The sequence below is a fragment of the Squalius cephalus genome, assembly GCF_949319135.1.
Source record: "Squalius cephalus genome assembly, chromosome: 14".
Lineage (NCBI taxonomy): Eukaryota > Metazoa > Chordata > Actinopteri > Cypriniformes > Leuciscidae > Squalius > Squalius cephalus.
Window position 1 is genome coordinate 11,498,972 of NC_137135.1, and position 20,127 is coordinate 11,519,098.

Sequence of the window (20,127 nt, forward strand, 5' to 3'; positions counted from 1 at the left end):
TAAACACTTCTGCGTCAAGAGCAGAAACAGGTGATGAGGAAACGAGAGGGACAATGCTGTTTATGAGAACGATGTGATACTGGAGCGCTTGTGTTCTGCCATGGACCAGTGACTTTTCTCCCTGGCTCATTTGATGTAGCTATATCATTCGAAAAAAAGTGTCGAAAGCGTGGGTTGTCAGGGAAACATGATCTGACATCTGAGTCATGAATTCAAAATTGCGCAGGCCCTCAGTACAAAAATTAATTAGTGCACTAGGAAGTCTCGTTTACATGGTAACATCGCAAAAACAAGGATTAGCAACTGCCTTGTGCTTGGCCTTTCTAAATAGAGCTTTACTGTAAACAATACATTGTACAGCTTTACACTTGAACTGCATTATAAATGCCAAAGATGCCCCCACTTTCAATTAAAATAGATCCTGTCAATGCAGACAGGATTGGAATATATACTCATTATCGTGAGGGAAACTCCTAACCACACGTCTTTGCATAGATTTTTTCACATGTAGGCCTACCAAGCCAAAATGTTTTTTTAGACATGCAAAACATCACACATGATGTTTCAGTTTCAGTACTCCATGTTTTTGATGAAGTATGCATGAGAAGGACTGTCAAGAGCCTCTCCAAAGCATGATTCTGCTATCATCAAATTGAAACAAGCTTTTTTTTTGCTGCTTAGATTTCTCTCTCTCACACACACACACACACTCACACCATCAACAGCAGGGAATTCAACTAACTGTTATGGTTCTCTTATCTGTTGCCAGTTCGAGTCAAGTGACCCTCGGCATCTCGGATGAATCCCCATTTTAAACCAGAGAAGGTAAGACCTTTGGCAACCTGAACCAGAGAGCAGGAGAGAGTTTGTAACTGCTTTAGTAGATTAAAAATCTACAAGACACTTAATTTACCAAATTGTCTGTAAGAGCATTCAGGGCCTTTTATTTGAGAAGCAAGTTTAACGATCAACAAAACATGATAACACTTTCTTGTAGACAGAAAAAAAGAAAGGCAGAAAGAAAGAAAAGACAGAGCAAATTAGATTGGATTTTAATACCTTGACCTCAACAGGATTGCACAATGAAATTAATAACCAATATACAGATTACGCATGACTGATATAAAATTGTATTTATTTTATCTCTCATGGTACATTCTATTTTAAACAATCATTAACTTAATATTTTAAATAAAGACTGAATGAAATTAAGCCTTTTCTTTTAAAAAATTAAGCTCTCTCTCTCTGTAATATTAATTTGAACCGACAAACAAAATAAAGATTTCAAGCTAATATGATTGAGCATAATAATATTGCACATGGAAAGTGATATGATTCTGACCATATCTGTAGCCTTTTCATAAGGCGAGTTAGGTCTCACAGTTGTGTCGATAAAACACAATCCTCTCAACAAATCCAATAAATTACAGTGAATTAGTACTTCTTTCGCACAATGCCGTTTGTACTATCCAGAATCATATCACGTTAATGCACACTTATTTGGTTGCATATTGTTAATAAGAAACCTTTTACAAGTTGCTCTGGGATATAAGAATAAGCAAACTGTTAGACGTGATATGCTAGGAGGGCTCACCTCGTGCAACGTGACAGTGAAAATGACATCACCGTCATCTGTACACATCTGTCGGTCAGCCACCAGCAGAATTCAGAATGTAACTCAGATCAGAACAGAATTTTAAATTCAGAGCTCCAACTAAGAGCCTGTATCACTTATAGCATTCAAAATGTCCCTTGAAATTGTTAAATAGTACCAATAGTCTTTAAATAATTCTGCATAGAAAAATAAATTAAATATGAAGTTAAACTACGAATTGACAGGTGACAGTGGTCATCAATGTTTTTTTTTTGTTTTGTTTGTTTGTTTTTTTGTTTTTTTGATTTTTCCATATTTTTCTTGAATTTTTTTTCTTGATGAGCTTGTTGAATTTACTTGTCGACTGTTGTAATTTACACAACTGCCCCACAAATACAAATAATGTTGACTTACAAAATAAATCCAGATACGCTTACATGGCAAGCAGCTGTTTAGTTTATCTTGAGTTCATGAATGTCCTGTCATGTGCCATAGCCAAACACTTCAAAAAGAATCACATTTCAGTAGAACAATATTAAATGGCTCTTTACAGGTAATTGGAATAATCCAAAATGTACGGATGTTGGCTGCCAGTATCTTCAGATATAATCAAATCCAAGAGTTTCAAGTCCCCCAAAAGTGGCAAAATATAATCCAAGAGAGGGGAGTCTGGGGTATTCCACCACTTTCAAGCATGTGCCAACATCCCATTCTTCCACTCCATTTGATTTTGTCATCCCAAGATGCCTAAAAATACTTCCAACCAAACACAATGAAGAGGGGTCAATATGAAGTACACTCAACAATGTTTCATGACCCAATCATTTGGTAAAAAACAAAGTTCAGTGGAATTTGATGGAAACCATATCAATAGCAGCAAACTACGACTGTTTGTAAAAGATACTGACTGATGTGATTCTTAACTCTTAATGGCATCACAACATACAAAAAAAAAAAAAAGGTATGTAATTTTGACAGCCAACGATTCTAAGGGAGTTACGTTTTGTGTAATGAAACGTGTCCTGTATTCCATTGGTCATTAGGATTTGTCTTAAGGCACTTTTGTCATTACGGGGCAGATGAAGATGATGTTCTAGAATTTACTGAGGGCTGTCTGTTCCTCTAGTACTTGAAGGTAGTCTGGGGTCCCCATTTTTGCCTTTAGATCATAATAATCACTTTTACGCTGCTCAATCACTATCTTACTGTGGTTGCCCCCTATCAATGATTTTTTCATTTTTTTGTCATGTAGTTTCTCGGGGTAACGGATCTCAAAGCCACTCACCCCTATACTGTTGAAATCCTTTTTGCTCTCCAAGTAGTTGTGGAGGAAAATGCTGTCTCGTCCCGGTAAGAACTCGTCCAGCTCGTCAATGGTGCTTAATCTCTTTCTGGGGTCCAGGGGTAGAGAGTCCTTGTCCATGTCTGCACTGTTGCGTAACATCATTTTCTGTCTCTCTGAGTCTATAAATTTGTAGCCAGAATCCGAGTCTCTAATTCCACACGTGTGAGTTTTGCTCATGTGCTCAATGGTCTGCGGGATGAATGTCTCTCCACCCAGGTCGTCCTTCTTGTTCGATTTGTGATTGTGCCTCCTGATATGGAGAGGCATGGAGCCGCACTCCTGGTTGCTGAGCCCCTCCTGTCTCCCCGCTGGTTTTTTGTTCCGTCTCAACACGACGACCAGCAGGCAGAAGGCCACAAAGACAGTGAGGATCAGAACTACCAGTATGCTCAAGATCATAATAGACAAGGGTACAGGACCACTGGGGGGTGCCTTGCCAACTCCGGCAGGTGACAGCGATGTGAGAATAGGGGTAGCGCTAGTCAGGATGAAAGGAGGCCTGGCTATGAGCTTCGGGCAAATGATCTCATTTTTCAGCTCTTTCAGCTCAATGTTGGAGAACTGCACTGGAGACGCACACTTGACCCCTTTGGCAGCGACCCCTTCGTTCAGTTTTTCGAGCCACAGTTTCAAAGCTACTAAATCGCATGAGCATTCCCAAGGGTTGCCATCCAGGTCTATCTGAGTGAGAGATTTGAGCTGGTCTAGGACGCCACTCACAGGCAGATTCATGAAGTGGTTGTTCTTTAGATTCAGTCTGGCAAGAGAAACACCTGCAAAGATGTATGCAGGCAGGCTTCTGAGCACATTGTTATTCAGGTACAAGAGCTGCAAATTTGGCATGGAGTCAAATGTCCCTGCTAACACCTCCTTTATGGCATTGTACTCCAAATAGAGATATTGGAGGTTACTAAGCCCAAGAAACATTTCAGGGTGCAGCTGCTCCAGCTGATTTCCATTAAGGTATAGCCTACGGAGGTTGGTAAGATTTGCAAACACACCTTTTTGGACGGTGGATATTTGATTGCTGCCCAAATGTAGCAAATCTAAACCCTCAAACCCTTGGAAGTCAGTGGGACTGATATCTCGTATGTAATTACCACTTAGGTGCAATTTCTTAGCATTTGGCGGTTTAGGTATAAGATCTGCTAGACTCTGGATGTTCCTTTCTTGACAGCTGACACTAATGCCAAAGTCAGAAGGGTGAGCTTTGCATGTGCAGGGCTGGGGGCAGGAGAGGGGAGGGATTCGAGTTTGATAGGACACAATTTGGCCATTTTTACCAGGTGGGATACCAGCAACAATCCCATTGCCGTATATTTTAGAGGGATTGGTGGTTTTGGGTGCTTTGGTCACTAAAGGTGCTATGGTTGAAGGTGCCACATTAGAGATGGTTAGCCCACCCTCGGGCTGGGAGGGGGGCATCCGTACATCAAAGTCACTGCCTGTCCCCATGGGGCACAGCTCCTGCTTATTAGTCTCCTTCAAGAGGCGGCCATACAGGTCACTAGGGGTCTCACAGATAGCCTCCCCAATGAAAATGTTATAGGGCATATTCTCCAACCAGGCTTTCAAAGGTAACAAATCACAAGTGCAATTCCATGGGTTGTCATCTAACTGCAATTCCACTATCCGTCCAATGTGCTCCAGGACTCCAAGATAAGGAAGCTTCTGTATCCTATTCCCTCTTATGTCCAAGTGAGTAAGGGAGGCGAATCGGAAAATGTTCTCAGGTAGGCTTTGAATCAGATTGTCATTTAAAATGAGGACCTTCAGTTTATGTAATTTGTTGAAGGCTCCTTTCTCAATGAACTTGATTAAATTGTAGTCAGCCTGGAGGTATTCCAAGTTCTCAATCCCTCTGAAAGTGTCGGCGCGGAGCTCTTTTAACTCATTGTTATTTAAGTGCAACTGTTTCAATGCACTAAGCCCCACAAAGGCCCCTCCCTCAATGTTCTGGAGTTTGTTGTTCCCCAGGTGGAGTGAGACTGCATGTGTGAAATTCACAAAAGAGTTGGGGTAAAGGATGTACAAAAGGTTGTTCTGGAAATTCAAATGGTAGAGGCTGGATACTGGCGGCTGCAGCTGTGTAGGTCTGTACACAGTTATTTTCTCACAGTTCACATAGAGGACGTTCTCGATGGACATGCAGGAGCAAGCGCTGCAGGTCTCAGCTCTGAGGTCCGAATCCAAGTCACAAAATGAACCCGATATGGAAAAGGCCAACAGAACAAGCAGCAGCATTTTGCCTTTTACAATTCCCCCAGTAAACCATTTACCTTAGAGGGGGAAAACAAACAAACAATCAACACACATGCCTTTTTTCCATTGACTCACACAGCTAATGCCAAGATCTTACAGCAGGGGTGTTTAAAATGCCCACTGCGCACACAAAGAACTTGGAAAAACCTGTTATGTGCCTTTTGAATCCTAATATAATATCTGAGCCTACACTGAAAATAAATCCATCTGTATTTAATAGCAGCACAATATATATATATATATATATATATATATGTGTGTGTGTGTGTGTGTGTGTAAATACACCGACGAGGTGTGACTTACACCGCAATAAATGTATGCATCAGCGTATTTCTTGTGTTTCAGTGAATCGAGGAGAAAAAAAAAAAAAGTATCTGTCCATCGCATACATAAGACGGTTTTATCACCTTCACCGTAATTTAAATACAGTACAAAGAGATCATGCCCTCTGAATTGCCAAGCTTTGCCAACAAATAACTGGATATGTACAAAATAAAAATTCAACACTCACCGGCAATGTTTTATCTCCTCCTTTTCAGATAACACCGGACATTGGGAGCGCCAAGAGAGGGACAATTCCCATTCAGCCAGGTTCAGATTACAGTCTCAGCCTCTCTAGCCAGACTCCACTTGTACAAAACATATATTGTGTCATAAAATCCCAAGGTTACTGAGCTCTTTTGAGGCATGTCAAACACAGCCCTGCGTATTTGCGCTGAAGAATTAATTCGTTTCAAAACCGAAGTGAAAATGGTGAAATAGCAAGTGGTGAATTTGGATGCAAAAGAAGTCCAGCATTCTTCCGTTTAAAGAATTGAACATCAGTTTAGACGCAATTTGAACGGACAGTTCGCTCAACAGTTCGGGGGAAATAACTGATACAAATCTTAATAAATTAATCGCAACAATCCATCGCGCGTCGCGGCTCAACCCGATTACCAAAAATCAGAAATCGAGTCCAGTTGATTCCTGCCGTTTCTTGGGATTATGCAAGTTGCGAGAGAAGAGGAAAAAAGAAACTACGTGCTCTGATGTCAGACCGACGAGGAAATTAATAATTCAGCTGAGTAAAATGCGCTCGAAAAGAGATGCCATCCTACACCACATTATCAAATTAAGTATTGTTGGTGCAGTCCTCGTCCTAATAACGAGAACAGTCTTATAAACCAACTATTCCACCTCGTCTTCTTCTAAGTATGTTGGTTTTGTTGCTGCATTGAGCTTCCCACACGGTGAAGCGGGAGGAGAGAAAATGCAGAGATGCAGAGAGAGAGAGAGAGAGAGAGAGAGAGAGAGAGAGAGAGAAGCGCGCGAGGCGAGGGGGGGTTAACAGGGCGAAAATATTAAGGAACAAAATTTAACTTCAGACACCCCTTAAACACTCACTAGTGAACATTATAAAGCGCTCTGATAGTGTCTTTCGTTGAGGGATCTCTGGAAAGGGTGACGCGTAATCTGTTGTTGGATCATGGCCAGTTCGTGCGCGCGAAACCGATTTCCTGACGGCAGCGCGTGTGGATTTAGCGCGTGTGATTCTTTATTTTCTTTCTTTATTCTTTATTTTACAATATTTCTATTACGAGCACGCGCGTATATGTGTGTGTGTGTGTGTGTGTGTGAGAGAGAGAGAGAGAGAGAGAGAGAGAGAGAGAGAGAGAGAGAGAGAGAGAGAGAAGGGAGGGGGGTTAACAGGGCGAAAATATTAAGAAACAAAATTCAACTTCAGAGATCTCTTAAACTCTCAATAGTGAACATTATAAAGCTCTCTTTCTCATGTGTCTTTCGATGAGGGATCTCTGGAAATGGTTACGCGTAATCTTTAGTTGGATCAATGCCAGTTTATGCGCCTGGTTGCCTGGCAGCAGCGCGAAAGGATTTAACGTGTGGGATTCTTAATTTTCTTTATTTTACAATTTTAAGAATGCCTGGATGCACGGCACCGCATTTAGAAACTGCGGCAAAGTCACCCAGAGCTGTTGCACGCACAGCAACAAATCTTTTTTTAGTTTGACAGTTCCCCAGGAATGATGATTCATTCTTGATAGACAACAGGTGCGCCGTTTTATCGACTTCTTATGTCTTTCTAATAACCTGAAGATTGATTTGTCCTCATGCATGTGTTTAATTGATTTTATGACATGCATGCTCCGGAATTGGATGCAGTTATGATTAAACTTTTAGATTGTGAAGATATAATAGTGAAATAGCGGAGTTAGTGGACATAGATGGAGCATCCGTGTCTGTCATGTCCTCTATGGCTCTGCAGTGGGTTCATGTGTAACCAAGAAAAAAATAAAATAAAAAATAAGATCAAACACGGCGCCCTCATCTGGCAGAAATAAGTGTGATTTAGTTCATAAAATGAATTGCATTCTAAGCTTTTTATATGTTCAGATGTTATTTATATTGAGTCCATAGTGTATAATCTGATATAGGGGAGACCGGGACGAGCTGGTAAACGGTGAGTTTGTCACATTGTCCATCTCAGAAAGTGATTTGAGTCAAAAATCCAATTGAATTAAATGTGTTTCTCTCTGCATGTTTTGTTTGTTGGTTTCAAACACTTATATTGGGGTAATTAATTGGTAAACGTTTTTCAAAAACATATAATAACTAAAATTCCTATACCATATTTTGTATACACACTAATAATGAGCTTAGATTTTTACTAAAATGTGTTCTCAGAACAATATTTTTTATTATTATTATGTTTTTATTATTAACAATCAGATCAGGAAAAGTTTGATATTTTTCAAATTTATAAAATATTCATTTTTGACAGCCAAAACAACAGTTTGCAATTGTTTTAATGTTTACATATGCTGAAAATCCATTAACATATTGTTATTTAGACAAGACTGTAAAACATGCCTACAAAGAAAGTGATAAATATTACTCAGAGAATAAATTGTGATAATTAGCTCTAACCAAGTCAATTATTCCGCATGTGTGTGCGAGTCATTTTACAACCCAATGTTTCAATTTCCGCATGTTTGAACACTGAGCTCATTTCTGCCTTATGTAACTTTTAAGAGCAAAGACAACTGTTGGGTCAATGTGAGAATATTTATTTTGATATTTATTAAGACCTCATCTACTACCTAATACTGTTTTGGGAAATGATTGAGGCTTATTGCTAAGAGGTGAAAATCACAAGAAATTCCCACCTCAACCTTTATTATATGTTTGTAAAACAGCAAAAGCCCCTAGGGTCTTCACTCAGTTATAAGCTGGGCAGCAATGTAGCAGTTGTTCATATTTTGTGTTCAGGCATGGGGTAAACACTTTCAGTCTGAGTGTTTAGTGTGAAGTGACAGCTTTTGCTCTGTGAATACGGGGGTTGTTCTGGTTTTTGTGTCTGCCTCTCTCAAGTTTTAGTCTTTGATATGTTAAACAACTGCCTATTTTTAACTAGCAACAAGAAAAAAAAATAGTGGTGCATGGTGACAATATAAAAAAAAAAAAAAAAAAAAAAAAAAAACCTTAAGTGTTGTTTGTTTTGTCACGTTGGGTTGGTTGAATATGAATTCATTTAATCCACATTTTAATGTCGGTGCTCTGTGTTCAGAGTGTTTTTTGTTTGTTTGTTTTTACACTTATTGCTTAATAAGGATGAGAACCAGCAATTATCTAAACTTTTCTTGCCTTATTTAATTGTGGAAATATTACTCACCTAATATATTTAGTCTGTATACTTATATCCAAATATTTATTCATTCACTAAGACTATAATTGTGTGTGTGTGTGTGTGTGTGTGTGTGTGTGTACAGTTTTATATTACATTATGAGGACCAAATGTCAAGGATAGTAAAACCTGAAATCACCTACATTGTGGGGACCAGCCAGAGGTGCCCATGAGGGAAATGAATTAATAAACATACTAAATAATGTTTTGTTTTTTGTTTTTTTTTACAAAAATGCAGAAAGTTGTCTGTGATGGGTAGGTTTTGTGTAAGAGGACAGAATATATAGTTTTTACAGCATAAAAATCCTCACGCCTATAGAGAGTCCCCATAAAGATAGCAAAACCGAGTATGTGTGTGTGTGTGTGTATGTGTTTTCTGTGAACCACTGATAAAAAAAATAAATAAAACTTTAAAAAACTAAACATGGTGGAAAAGAACATTTTATATCATTAGTGTATGTGATACTGTGGTTGTCAACGACATAAAAAAAAAAAAAAAAAAAAACTTGAAACAATGTTTGACAGAGAGTAATGGCTCAGTTTGAACTTTTCATCAAGTGCGAATGAGTAATGAAATGCAATTTATGTAAAGGATACCGGTAGTGCATCTTCATTCCTCTGGTAGTTTTTACAATCCGCATGCAAAAACTCAGTGGGTGAAGAAGAATAACAATAAGAAGAAAGCAAATGACAAGATTCCAAAGCATCCGTTCCTTTGTTTTTAGTTATTTTCTTTTTGTAGCTTCTTCTCCCAATAGGCAAAACAGAGAATGGCGCCTTCATTCCACATGTTTTACAGCTTTCTTTTAACCCTTGCTCCTTGCTCCCGTCAATCATACAGCAATCTAATAAAGTACATCCCTCCAGCTGGCAAACATGTTGATTGACAGGCAGTCTGTTGAAATAGGGTAATGAGATAGAAGAGATGACACTGTGGAACGTCGCCTGCAGTGGATGAGCGTGGCTGGGGGAATGTCTACCGGGGATTACTGCCGAGAACTTTGGAGTCTAGTGGCAAAAATGGCTTTGAACTATCTACATATGTACACATGCGATGATTAAAGTTGTTTATCTTTCTTGTAGTCTGAAAGGGTACTAAGCCCTTAGGCATGGAAGACGTTCGCGTTCATTAGGAGAGCGGATTGTGTTTGAGTGACAAGGGTTTTTAGACAAAAAAAACGAAAATAATAGATTTGAAGGGGTTTTACCATCTTTAATGGAAGTTGTAGAGTTTAAAAGAAGCGAGAGAGATCGTAATGAAAGCCTTGATGGTTACAGAAGCGAAAACTTATCTTTGTATAGAGCGAGCAGGGGATACTTATGTCCACTCCACAGTTGGCAGCAACAGATCCACTGTGTCTCATCTGTTTCAATTGAGTCTTGTGCCTCCTCAAATATCGCAAGGCTTCTATTAACCACAAAGATAGCAGTAGCAGTCACATTGTGGCCTACTGGGCATGGATCCAAAAAAAAAAAAAAAAAAAAAAAAAACCTTTGTGTGTGTTGTTCAAATGTGGTCCTTTCGATATTGTGAGGCCTGGTGAATAACTGAAAATTAGACATTATGAGGTCATGCGATCCATCCTGCTACTCTGTGCCGGAAGCAAATGCTTCAGACGTGAATTTATAAAAGGCAAGTGGATGTTAAAAGTTCTCATTTTCTTGTCAGAGCCATGGTTTAGCGGTACACACACACACACACATAGTTGCACAAATGGGAGACACACATTCCATAGTGTGATGTGCATGTAATATACATGAAAACAAACCAAAAAAAAAAAAAAAAAAGTGTAGGACTAGGGTTGACTGGATTTTACCCATCAGGAATTGATCAGTGATTAGTGGCAGACAAAATTTGCAAAACAAATACATAAAATAAAAGAATAAAATAAATCAAATCAAATAAATTATCCAATAGCTGATGACAGAGGGAAATAAACATTTTTAAAGGAAGAGCAGGTTTGATGTCATTTTGATTAAAGATTGCCTTTGGAATAATGTACACTACCGTTCAAAAGTTTAGGGTCAATAATATTAAATAAGTCTCTTATGCTCAACAAAGCTGCATTTATTTGTTTATAAATACAGTAAAAAGAGGACTGTTGTGAAATGCAATTTGTAATATATTTTAAAATATAAACTGTGATGTCAAAGCTAATCTTCAGTGTCACATGATCCTTCAGAAATCTCCTGCTTAAGAAACATTTCTTATTATTATCAATGTTAAAACAGCTTTTCGTGGAAACCACGTGCATGTTCTGTTTTCCTTTGTTCTCATGTTCCCGCCACTGGTTTGTTTCTATGGTTGTTAATTAGTTCCCCACACCTGTTCTGTTTCTACATTGATCTTTGTCCTGCATCGTTTATGTTGAAGTGGTTGTGCTCTTTTGGTTCCTAGTTATTTCTTTTTTGGATGCACAATTAAAAACTATTTAGTTTGCTACTCCATCTCCGTGCACACACAGCAGCCACCCATCCCATTACACTGTGATAGATTTATTTGAGTTTTTTACTTCAGGATTCTCTAGTGAATAAAATGTTCCAAAGAGCAACATTTATTTGAAATTGATTTTTTTTCATAACATTATAAATGTTTTACTCTCACTTTTAGATGAACACAATTTGCTGACTCTAAAATCTTACCAACCCAATTGTTTTAATGGTAGTGTACCCCAATTAATCATGTACAATCATTTTACATTAAGAAAGAAAAAGGGATGCATTTTGATTTCATGTTTAATCTACAATCCAATTCCAGGGTGTGATGTTGCATTCAGACCACCGTGGTGACCTTTTACCCTAACCCATGCATTTTACATGACTGTGATCTATATGGTGAAAGTGGTGCAATCAAGTAGATGTTTATACTTGTTCTCTATTGCAGAAAGATATGTTTAACTCTTAAAATACAACCTTTTGGAAAACAAAAAAGAACGAAAAATGATATGAAGATCTTTTTTTCCAATGAGATTGAATAGTTCATGCATCAGACAGTTAAAGGGTTGTTGATTTCTTTTGAGCATTTGGATGGATTTAGCTGTATTGCATGAAATTCTATGCATTTTGAAAGCTTCAGCCCAGATTGAAATGGGTTGGCGCATTCGTCTGTAGGGACGACAGCTTGAGAAAGAAAAACTTGAGCCGGCCAGCAGACAGACAGCGATCCTGTAATATGCTGCTCAGTGGGAGCTCGGTACATGTGTATCATGGCCAGGGCCTCCAGAAGTTTAAGAAGCGATGCTCCTGTGTGGTGTTTTGCTGCACGAGTTCTCCCACAGCTCTGAGTCAGATTTACTCGGCTGTCAATTTCATTTGTGAGCCGCTGTGGCTTAATATGCTTCCGAAGGAATCCCACAGGAAAGGAGAAGACAGCCACATGAGCAGTTTTGTTTGCGCCGTTACGATAGTTGGCCAGGCACCTGACAGAAGGGCTGATTCTAATTCGAGTCTTACTTCATCAGCAAAAATAAAGAAATATAACAAAAACCGAATAATAATATTAATAAAAAAGAGTGATTATATCCATCGATACGCTATTGAAGCCTGTGCGCCTGCCTTAGCAACGGGGAAGCAGTCGGGATCAGGTAATCTCCTCTATCTCTGTGGAGGAGGGCAGCTTGGCATTTTGAAACTCTGGCAATTTTTTCCTAACACAATAAATGTATCGTAAACGAAAGGTCAGCCGTTCACCGGTTATCACGTTGACTTTTTGACGTTCCTCTCCACCCCCTAAGTAAATCTCAAACAGTTTCTACACGCAGAGCTTGTTTATTTTACATAGGGGAAGGTATTGACTAAAAATTCATGCTGTGTTATAGCATTCATGTGATCTATTCCATGGCAGCTTGTTTCCACCACAGAATAAAACATTTTAAGATAATTGCCACTTTTTATCTCACAATTACGAGTTTACATTTTTGAATTTATTTCTCAGAATTGTGAGATAAAAAGTCAGAATTGCGTGATTTAAAGTCAGAATTGCACGTTATAAAGTCAGAATTGCGAGATATAAACTCTCAATTGCAAGAAATAAACTCACAATTCTGACTTTTTCTCTCGCAATTGCGAGTTTTTATCTCGCAATTCTAACTTTATAACAATTCGCTATTTGCAATTACGAGTTATAATTTCCAATTCTAAGGACTCTTTTCCTCAGAATTCTGACTTTATAACACGCAATTGCAACTATATCACGCTATTCTGACATTATAACGCGCAATTGCGACCTTATATCATGCAGTTCTAAGATAAAAAGTCAGAATTGTGAGATAAAAAGTCGCAATTACCTTTTTTATTTTTTATTCTGCGGCGGAAACAAGCTGCACATGACATGCAGACAAAAAATGAATATACTAATATTAAAGGGGGGGTGAAATGCTATTTCATGCATACTGAGTTTTTTACACTGTTAAAGAGTTGGATTCCCATGCTAAACATGGACAAAGTTTCAAAAATTAAATTGTATGTTTGAAGGAGTATTTCTGTTCCAAAAATGCTCCTTCCGGTTTGTCACAAGTTTCGGAAAGTTTTTTTCGAGTATGGGCCTGTGTGACGTCAGATGGGGCGGAATTTCCTTATACGGGTCCTAAGGGCACTTCTCCGGAAGGACGCGGGCGCGCGCGCAACCGTAGACCAGAGCAAGAGAGGGAAAGCAGTACGCCCATCAAAGCGCTATGCTCGGCTTTAGGGAAGTCAATGTCACCAAAGAAGTGGGTTTTTGGTTGCCAGGGCAAGACAACCCTGCACAGATTCCCAAAGAACCCAGCGTTAAGGGACCAGTGGATGGAGTTTGTTTTTCCAGAGCATCAACGGAGTTGTGCAAGACTGTTTGTTCCCTACATTTCGACAATGATTGTTTTATAAACAAAGCCCAGTTTGACGCCGGATTCGCGGCGATCGTCTAATGCTTAAGGATTATCCCAACGATAATGCTTCAAGGTCATGCGTTGGAACCGCAGGCAGTGAGTAAAACTGCTTTTCTGCTTCAAATGTCTGAGTGTTGTTAGCTATCGGCGCATAAGCACAGCTTTAGCACCGCTCACACGGCACGCCTCCAGCCGCTCGTTTTTTTTTTCCGGAAAGACTCGGTCTAGTTTTAAATATAATAAAACTAAAGACTTTTTGGAGATTTGAAGGATGCAGTACAGTACTACTCTATAGGTACTCAAGATTAACATGAGATTGACTGAAAATGAGTGTTTCACCCCCCCTTTAATTATTATTATTCCACCAATTATACCTCAACTTGTTAAATTAAAGGTAGGGTAGGCAGTTTTATTTTTTCATAAACACTTTTTGTTATACTGGTTGAAACTCTCATCACATCCTAGCAATCAATAATAGAAGTGGTCTAAATATTTCAAACATGTACATATATCTTCTGTGGAAGCCTCAGGACCAAAAAAATGCACAACCAATCATTGAATTCGGTCCATGATACACTTTTTTTTTCGGGATGTCATGTGCAGGGCTTGGATCTAAGCCTTAAAAAAGCATTACTAACATTTTATAACTTCATTGCAATGCTTCTTGTATTGCTGAATATACAACACCAGTAAATGATACAGGTTTGCAAAATAAATGTTTTGGAGAAAACATGTTATCAATAATTGAATTAGTTTTGCTTTCAGACCTTGAGTCAGAAGTCTGAACCAAATGAGGTTTGATACTTATTTTAACCAACATAGATGTGCCAATATTTCCAAAAACTTCCAGACGAAAAACACTGCATTATACATACAGTGTCTGGGACTAGTGATTTCTCATTTCATAGTTACTTTTTTTTCCTCCATCTACTCCATATATATTTTCTTTTTTTCTTTTCTTGCAGCATAAGTTGAATTCAAACTTAAGGACATATTTCAGATGGGATACATTGGATAATGTTCTAAAATAAACAACACAGCACTGTTGTATTGAAACGAACACAAACTGTAGTTCACAAAATTAAACTGAAAACACAACAAGACTGACATTTTCACTGTGACTATCTAGATTTCTGCTCTGCAAGGAAACTGCAAATTTAGTGCCGACATGGGCAAACTTCTGCCACGTCTCAGCTGAAGCCCAGCACCAGCCAGTCCAGGTTTGAAAGAATGAAATGCACCAGATCTGCTGTGTCTGTCTAAGCAAATGTAGACGAGCGAGATTGATGGAATTTGGCATGTGTCAACAAAATGAGAGCAGGCCAACAGCAAGGCCCATCTGCAATGTCATCTGAAACTGTTACAATAAAGCTTTACAGGGACACAGATTTTTAGCCACACAAGCTGTGGTTTTGACACCATGTCTGGTGGTCGGGGTTAAAGCCAAAAAATGAAACTGATAAGATACAATGCAGTACTTAAAACTTTTTCATAGACGTTGAATATTGTTGTGCATGCAAAAGAAAATTGATACATTTCACACACACACACACACACACACACACACACACACACACACACACATATATATATATATATATATATATATATATATATATATATATATATATATATATATATACACATATATTATTTTATTTTATTTTTTTAATTTTTTTACAAACTGTTTAGTTACAGGTAAAATGGGGATACAGTCACAGATAATAAATGGACTCTATTTTGCATTTCACTATATATTACAAAAAAAATATGGTTTGATGCAAATAGAATTGTTTCATATATAATGTTTCAGCCTTTAACAGGCATTGACACCCTATGGTGTCCGATACAAACATATTTTGCATCTGGCTGGAACATCAATGTGCAAATGAAAAACCAAAAATAACTTAGAAATGATCAAAGCATACAGTGGAAAACCACAAAGCTCTCGAATATGATAATGAATAGGAAATATCACGTTGCGTAAAAATTCAATTATTATGTATGTTTTGCGGGCAGATTTTTAGAAAAAATAGATGCCATATTTCTTATGTCTTACTGTAGATTAACGACACTTTTAACATGCAAAGCTAAAACAGACAATGATTTCAGAGAAAACATCATGAAAGCAGCAATTTAATCACAGAGAGCGCAATCATGTCAAAAGCCATTAAGCTCAATTGTTTCTTGAGCAAAAAAAAAAAAAAAAAGGTTCATTTCAGTGAACATTAACAGCTGCAGAGAAGATTAAAGAGGAGAGACCAAACATATACTTCAGTAAAAACATATAGGTTCTCGTAATAGGTTCATTACAAGGTTTCATATAGGTTTTATGTAAGGTACATGTAGGTTGTTTCTAATAATAATTTATCTAAATGCTTATTTCAGATTTCTTTAATTGACAACTCCATCTAAACCAGCTCTTGAACTTGATTACATGTGCCTTTTAACCGCAAAAAAATAAATTAGTATAATTACATAAATAAATAAAATACCCAAGGATTAAGCAATTTAGCCCTTTACAGTGAAGTGTATTTTGCATGCAAAAGGACAAAGATGAACAGTGAACTCTAATCAACTGATCTTTTGGGAACCACAGGAAATAATATGTGGTGATAAGACGCATGAATGTGTCACGAGTGCACCAGTCCTCCCTCACTGATTCACTCCCACACTCTCTCACTCATCCTCTCACACTCCCCAAATGACTGATTGAACTCGCCTGCAGTCAATTCCCGCTGCTTATACCAGACTTCCTATATAAACTCCTTGTACTAAGTGCTTCACTGTCTGGCAACCACAATGATTATAGTCCTGTTGTTCCTGTGAGCTACTTACCTGTTTACCAAAAGCACCTGCATTTTGGAAACTTACCCGGTTTCTCTTGAAAGTTGAGTACCTTTGTGTTTGTTATTCTGAGCTTTACTTAAGCAGTATTTCAGTTTACCTGTTTTACTCACCTTGCTAAATGTTTTTTGGACTCGAGCGCTTGCGCTTTGTGCTTTTTTACCTGTGACATTTCTGATTGCTTGTTAAATGATGAAACACTTGAAGAATACTACCTGCATACTTACCTGTACCTGCTTAGTTTGAAGAATAAACTCTCACACCTGAATCCATCTCCTGTCCCCTGTGTTATGTATATTATTACAGCATGCTGCTGAAATACCCGTAGGCTTCTCATGTCTAGAAGCTCTGTCTATCAGCATGAAGAAGAAACATACTCAACTGTTTTTAAGGCCAAGGAAATTACACTGTTCTCAAAATGGCTGAGTTACTGACAATCGGATGACAATGTGAAGACATTGTGATTGACGTGACGGATTATGGACCTGAAGTTGCATTAAGCCTGTCATCCAGTTCTAAAGTGCTGTGATATCTCTAAAAAGTTACTAAGTGACAATGAGTAAGCACGATTATGTGATATTGTTTTTTGATAATTAATCATTTGATAAAATGGTAAGTCATTACTGAGTAAAAAAAAAAAAAAATATATATATATATATATATATAGTGAGGAAAATAAGTATTTGAACACCCTGCTATTTTGCAAGTTCTCCCACTTAGAAATCATGGAGGGGTCTGAAATTGTCATCGTAGGTGCATGTCCACTGTGAGAGACATAATCTAAAAAAAAAAAAAAACAGAAATCACAATGTATGATTTTTTAACTATTTATTTGTATGATACAGCTGGAAATAAGTATTTGAACACCTGAGAAAATCAATGTTAATATTTGGTACAGTAGCCTTTGTTTGCAATTACAGAGGTCAAACGTTTCCTGTAGTTTTTCACCAGGTTTGCACACACTGCAGGAGGGATTTTGGCCCACTCCTCCACACAGATCTTCTCTAGATCAGTCAGGTTTCTGGGCTGTCGCTGAGAAACACGGAGTTTGAGCTCCCTCCAAAGATTCTCTATTGGGTTTAGGTCTGGAGACTGGCTAGGCCACGCCAGAACCTTGATATGCTTCTTACAGAGCCACTCCTTGGTTATCCTGGCTGTGTGCTTCGGGTCATTGTCATGTTGGAAGACCTCGACCCATCTTCAATGCTCTAACTGAGGGAAGGAGGTTGTTCCCCAAAATCTCGCAATACATGGCCCCGGTCATCCTCTCCTTAATACAGTGCAGTCGCCCTGTCCCATGTGCAGAAAAACACCCCCAAAGCATGATGCTACCACCCCCATGCTTCACAGTAGGGATGGTGTTCTTGGGATGGTACTCATCATTCTTCTTCCTCCAAACATGTTTAGTGGAATTATGACCACAAAGTTCTATTTTGGTCTCATCTGACCACATGACTTTCTCCCATGACTCCTCTGGATCATCCAAATGGTCATTGGCAAACTTAAGACGGGCCTTGACATGTGCTGGTTTAAGCAGGGGAACCTTCCGTGCCATGCATGATTTCAAACCATGACGTCTTAGTGTATTACCAACAGTAACCTTGGAAACGGTGGTCCCAGCTCTTTTCAGGTCATTGACCAGCTCCTCCCGTGTAGTTCTGGGCTGATTTCTCACCTTTCTTAGGATCATTGAGACCCCACGAGGTGAGATCTTGCATGGAGCCCCAGTCCGAGGGAGATTGACAGTCATGTTTAGCTTCTTCCATTTTCTAATGATTGCTCCAACAGTGGACCTTTTTTCACCAAGCTGCAATTTCCCCGTAGCCCTTTCCAGCCTTGTGGAGGTGTACAATTTTGTCTCTAGTGTCTTTGGACAGCTCTTTGGTCTTGGCCATGTTAGTAGTTGGATTCTTACTGATTGTATGGGGTGGACAGGTGTCTTTATGCAGCTAACGACCTCAAACAGGTGCATCTAATTTAGGATAATAAATGGAGTGGAGGTGGACATTTTAAAGGCAGACTAACAGGTCTTTGAGGGTCAGAATTCTAGCTGATAGACAGGTGTTCAAATACTTATTTGCAGCTGTACCATACAAATAAATAGTTAAAAAATCATATATTGTGATTTCTGGATTTTTTTTTTAGATTATGTCTCTCACAGTGGACATGCACCTACGATGACAATTTCAGACCCCTCCATGATTTCCAAGTGGTAGAACTTGCAAAATAGCAGGGTGTTCAAATACTTATTTTCCTCACTGTATATATATATATATATATATATATATATATATATATATATATATATATATATATATATATTAGAAAAACAAGTCCAATTTTCGCTCCTCCAATGCAAATTGTTCCAAACAAATCCACAGCAGAACCGCTACACACAGTAGAAGTGTTTTGTTCCTCAAACATGAACAAATCGGTTGAGTAAATGATTTAATGACTCATTTAGAAAGACATATCAATGTTTCTCAATTCTGATTGAAAACCACCTAATATTTGATTTGTTCCAGAATCTAGCTTTTTTATAATCCTTTTTTTTTTTTTTTTTTTTTTTTTTTACGTAATACAGCAGTGTTTATTGCAAATGATTTCTTTAATCAAAGTAAGTTACCCTTCCCTTACCCTTACCCTTTTTTGACATGTTTACTGGAGCAAGGTTGGGACAACCTGTCACTCACATAAGATCCACCAGTAGCAAACCACAACCATCCAAACAATTCCACATGGACAAAATCAAGTCCCACTCCAACATTATTTCTTGTTCAAGAAGCCGTTTCACTCATATATGTCACAATCGGGAAGAAAAGACTATCGCAACTTCCTTTTCATGCTGTCTTTAACAGATAATTTGAGTGAATGATTCACATGACTAATTCATAGACACAGAAACTTGTCGCAACCTACTGGCATTATCATGTAACTTGCAATAAGAGTCAGTGAAAAATCCCCACCACGAATGTACTGACAGTCAGTCTAGGTAAAAATGACAAGCACAGTGAGACAAATATTGAGATGTGAACTGTACAATAGGAATGACAGACCGATGGATGGTACAATTGACCAATACGAATTATATCATAGAGCCATATACAGTAATGAAAATATAAAACTGAATGAAAGTATTTAATATATGTAAAAAAAAAAGAATTGTAGTAACAAAAATAATCACAGCCAATTTCTTATTAGTACTGTAAAAGTAATTATGGATACAAAATCTGAAATCTGTACAAATATACAAGCTCTTTCTATCATTGAACTGTTAATGATGTCCATTCCACTTCTTGCCAATCAGTGCTTTTACAGCTAGCCCTTCACTGTGTTCTCTAAAGAGGGAACAGCTCTATCCGTAATCACGGCACTCTGTGATCGCCTCACTAAGGAAAATACCACAATCCTCTATCTCATCCTATCCATGTTCTCACCTCTCAGGATTTCATTTAATTAGGCAGCGGTCAAAAATAGCTCTGGCAGATCAGGAATAATGACATTAAGGTGAAGTGGGAGGGAGTGGGAG

The 20,127-nt window shown here is 38.3% G+C and overlaps 1 protein-coding gene across 2 annotated transcripts; it reads right to left on the minus strand.

Moving 5' to 3' along the window:
- Window positions 1-1,931: 1,931 nt before the first annotated feature.
- On the minus strand, window positions 1,932-6,399 carry slitrk4 (SLIT and NTRK-like family, member 4). Of its 2 annotated transcripts, XM_079891828.1 has the most exons (3): window positions 5,713-6,399; window positions 2,880-5,218; window positions 1,932-2,350 (listed from the first exon to the last, which is right to left on the minus strand). In XM_079891828.1, the coding sequence occupies exons 2-3, from the start codon at window positions 5,181-5,183 to the stop codon at window positions 2,342-2,344; spliced, it is 2,313 nt and encodes a 770-aa protein (XP_079747954.1). In that variant the 5' UTR covers window positions 5,184-5,218; window positions 5,713-6,399; the 3' UTR covers window positions 1,932-2,341. The 2 variants fall into 2 exon arrangements, with proteins under 2 accessions (XP_079747954.1, XP_079747953.1); XM_079891827.1 differs by lacking the exon at window positions 1,932-2,350 and having other exon boundaries at window positions 2,601-5,218; window positions 5,713-5,830.
- Window positions 6,400-20,127: the final 13,728 nt, after the last annotated feature.

Coding starts and splice junctions, on each gene's coding strand:
- slitrk4 (XM_079891827.1), bottom strand. CDS start 5,183: ATGCTGCTGCTTGTTCTGTTGGCCTTTTCCATATCGGGTTCATTTTGT.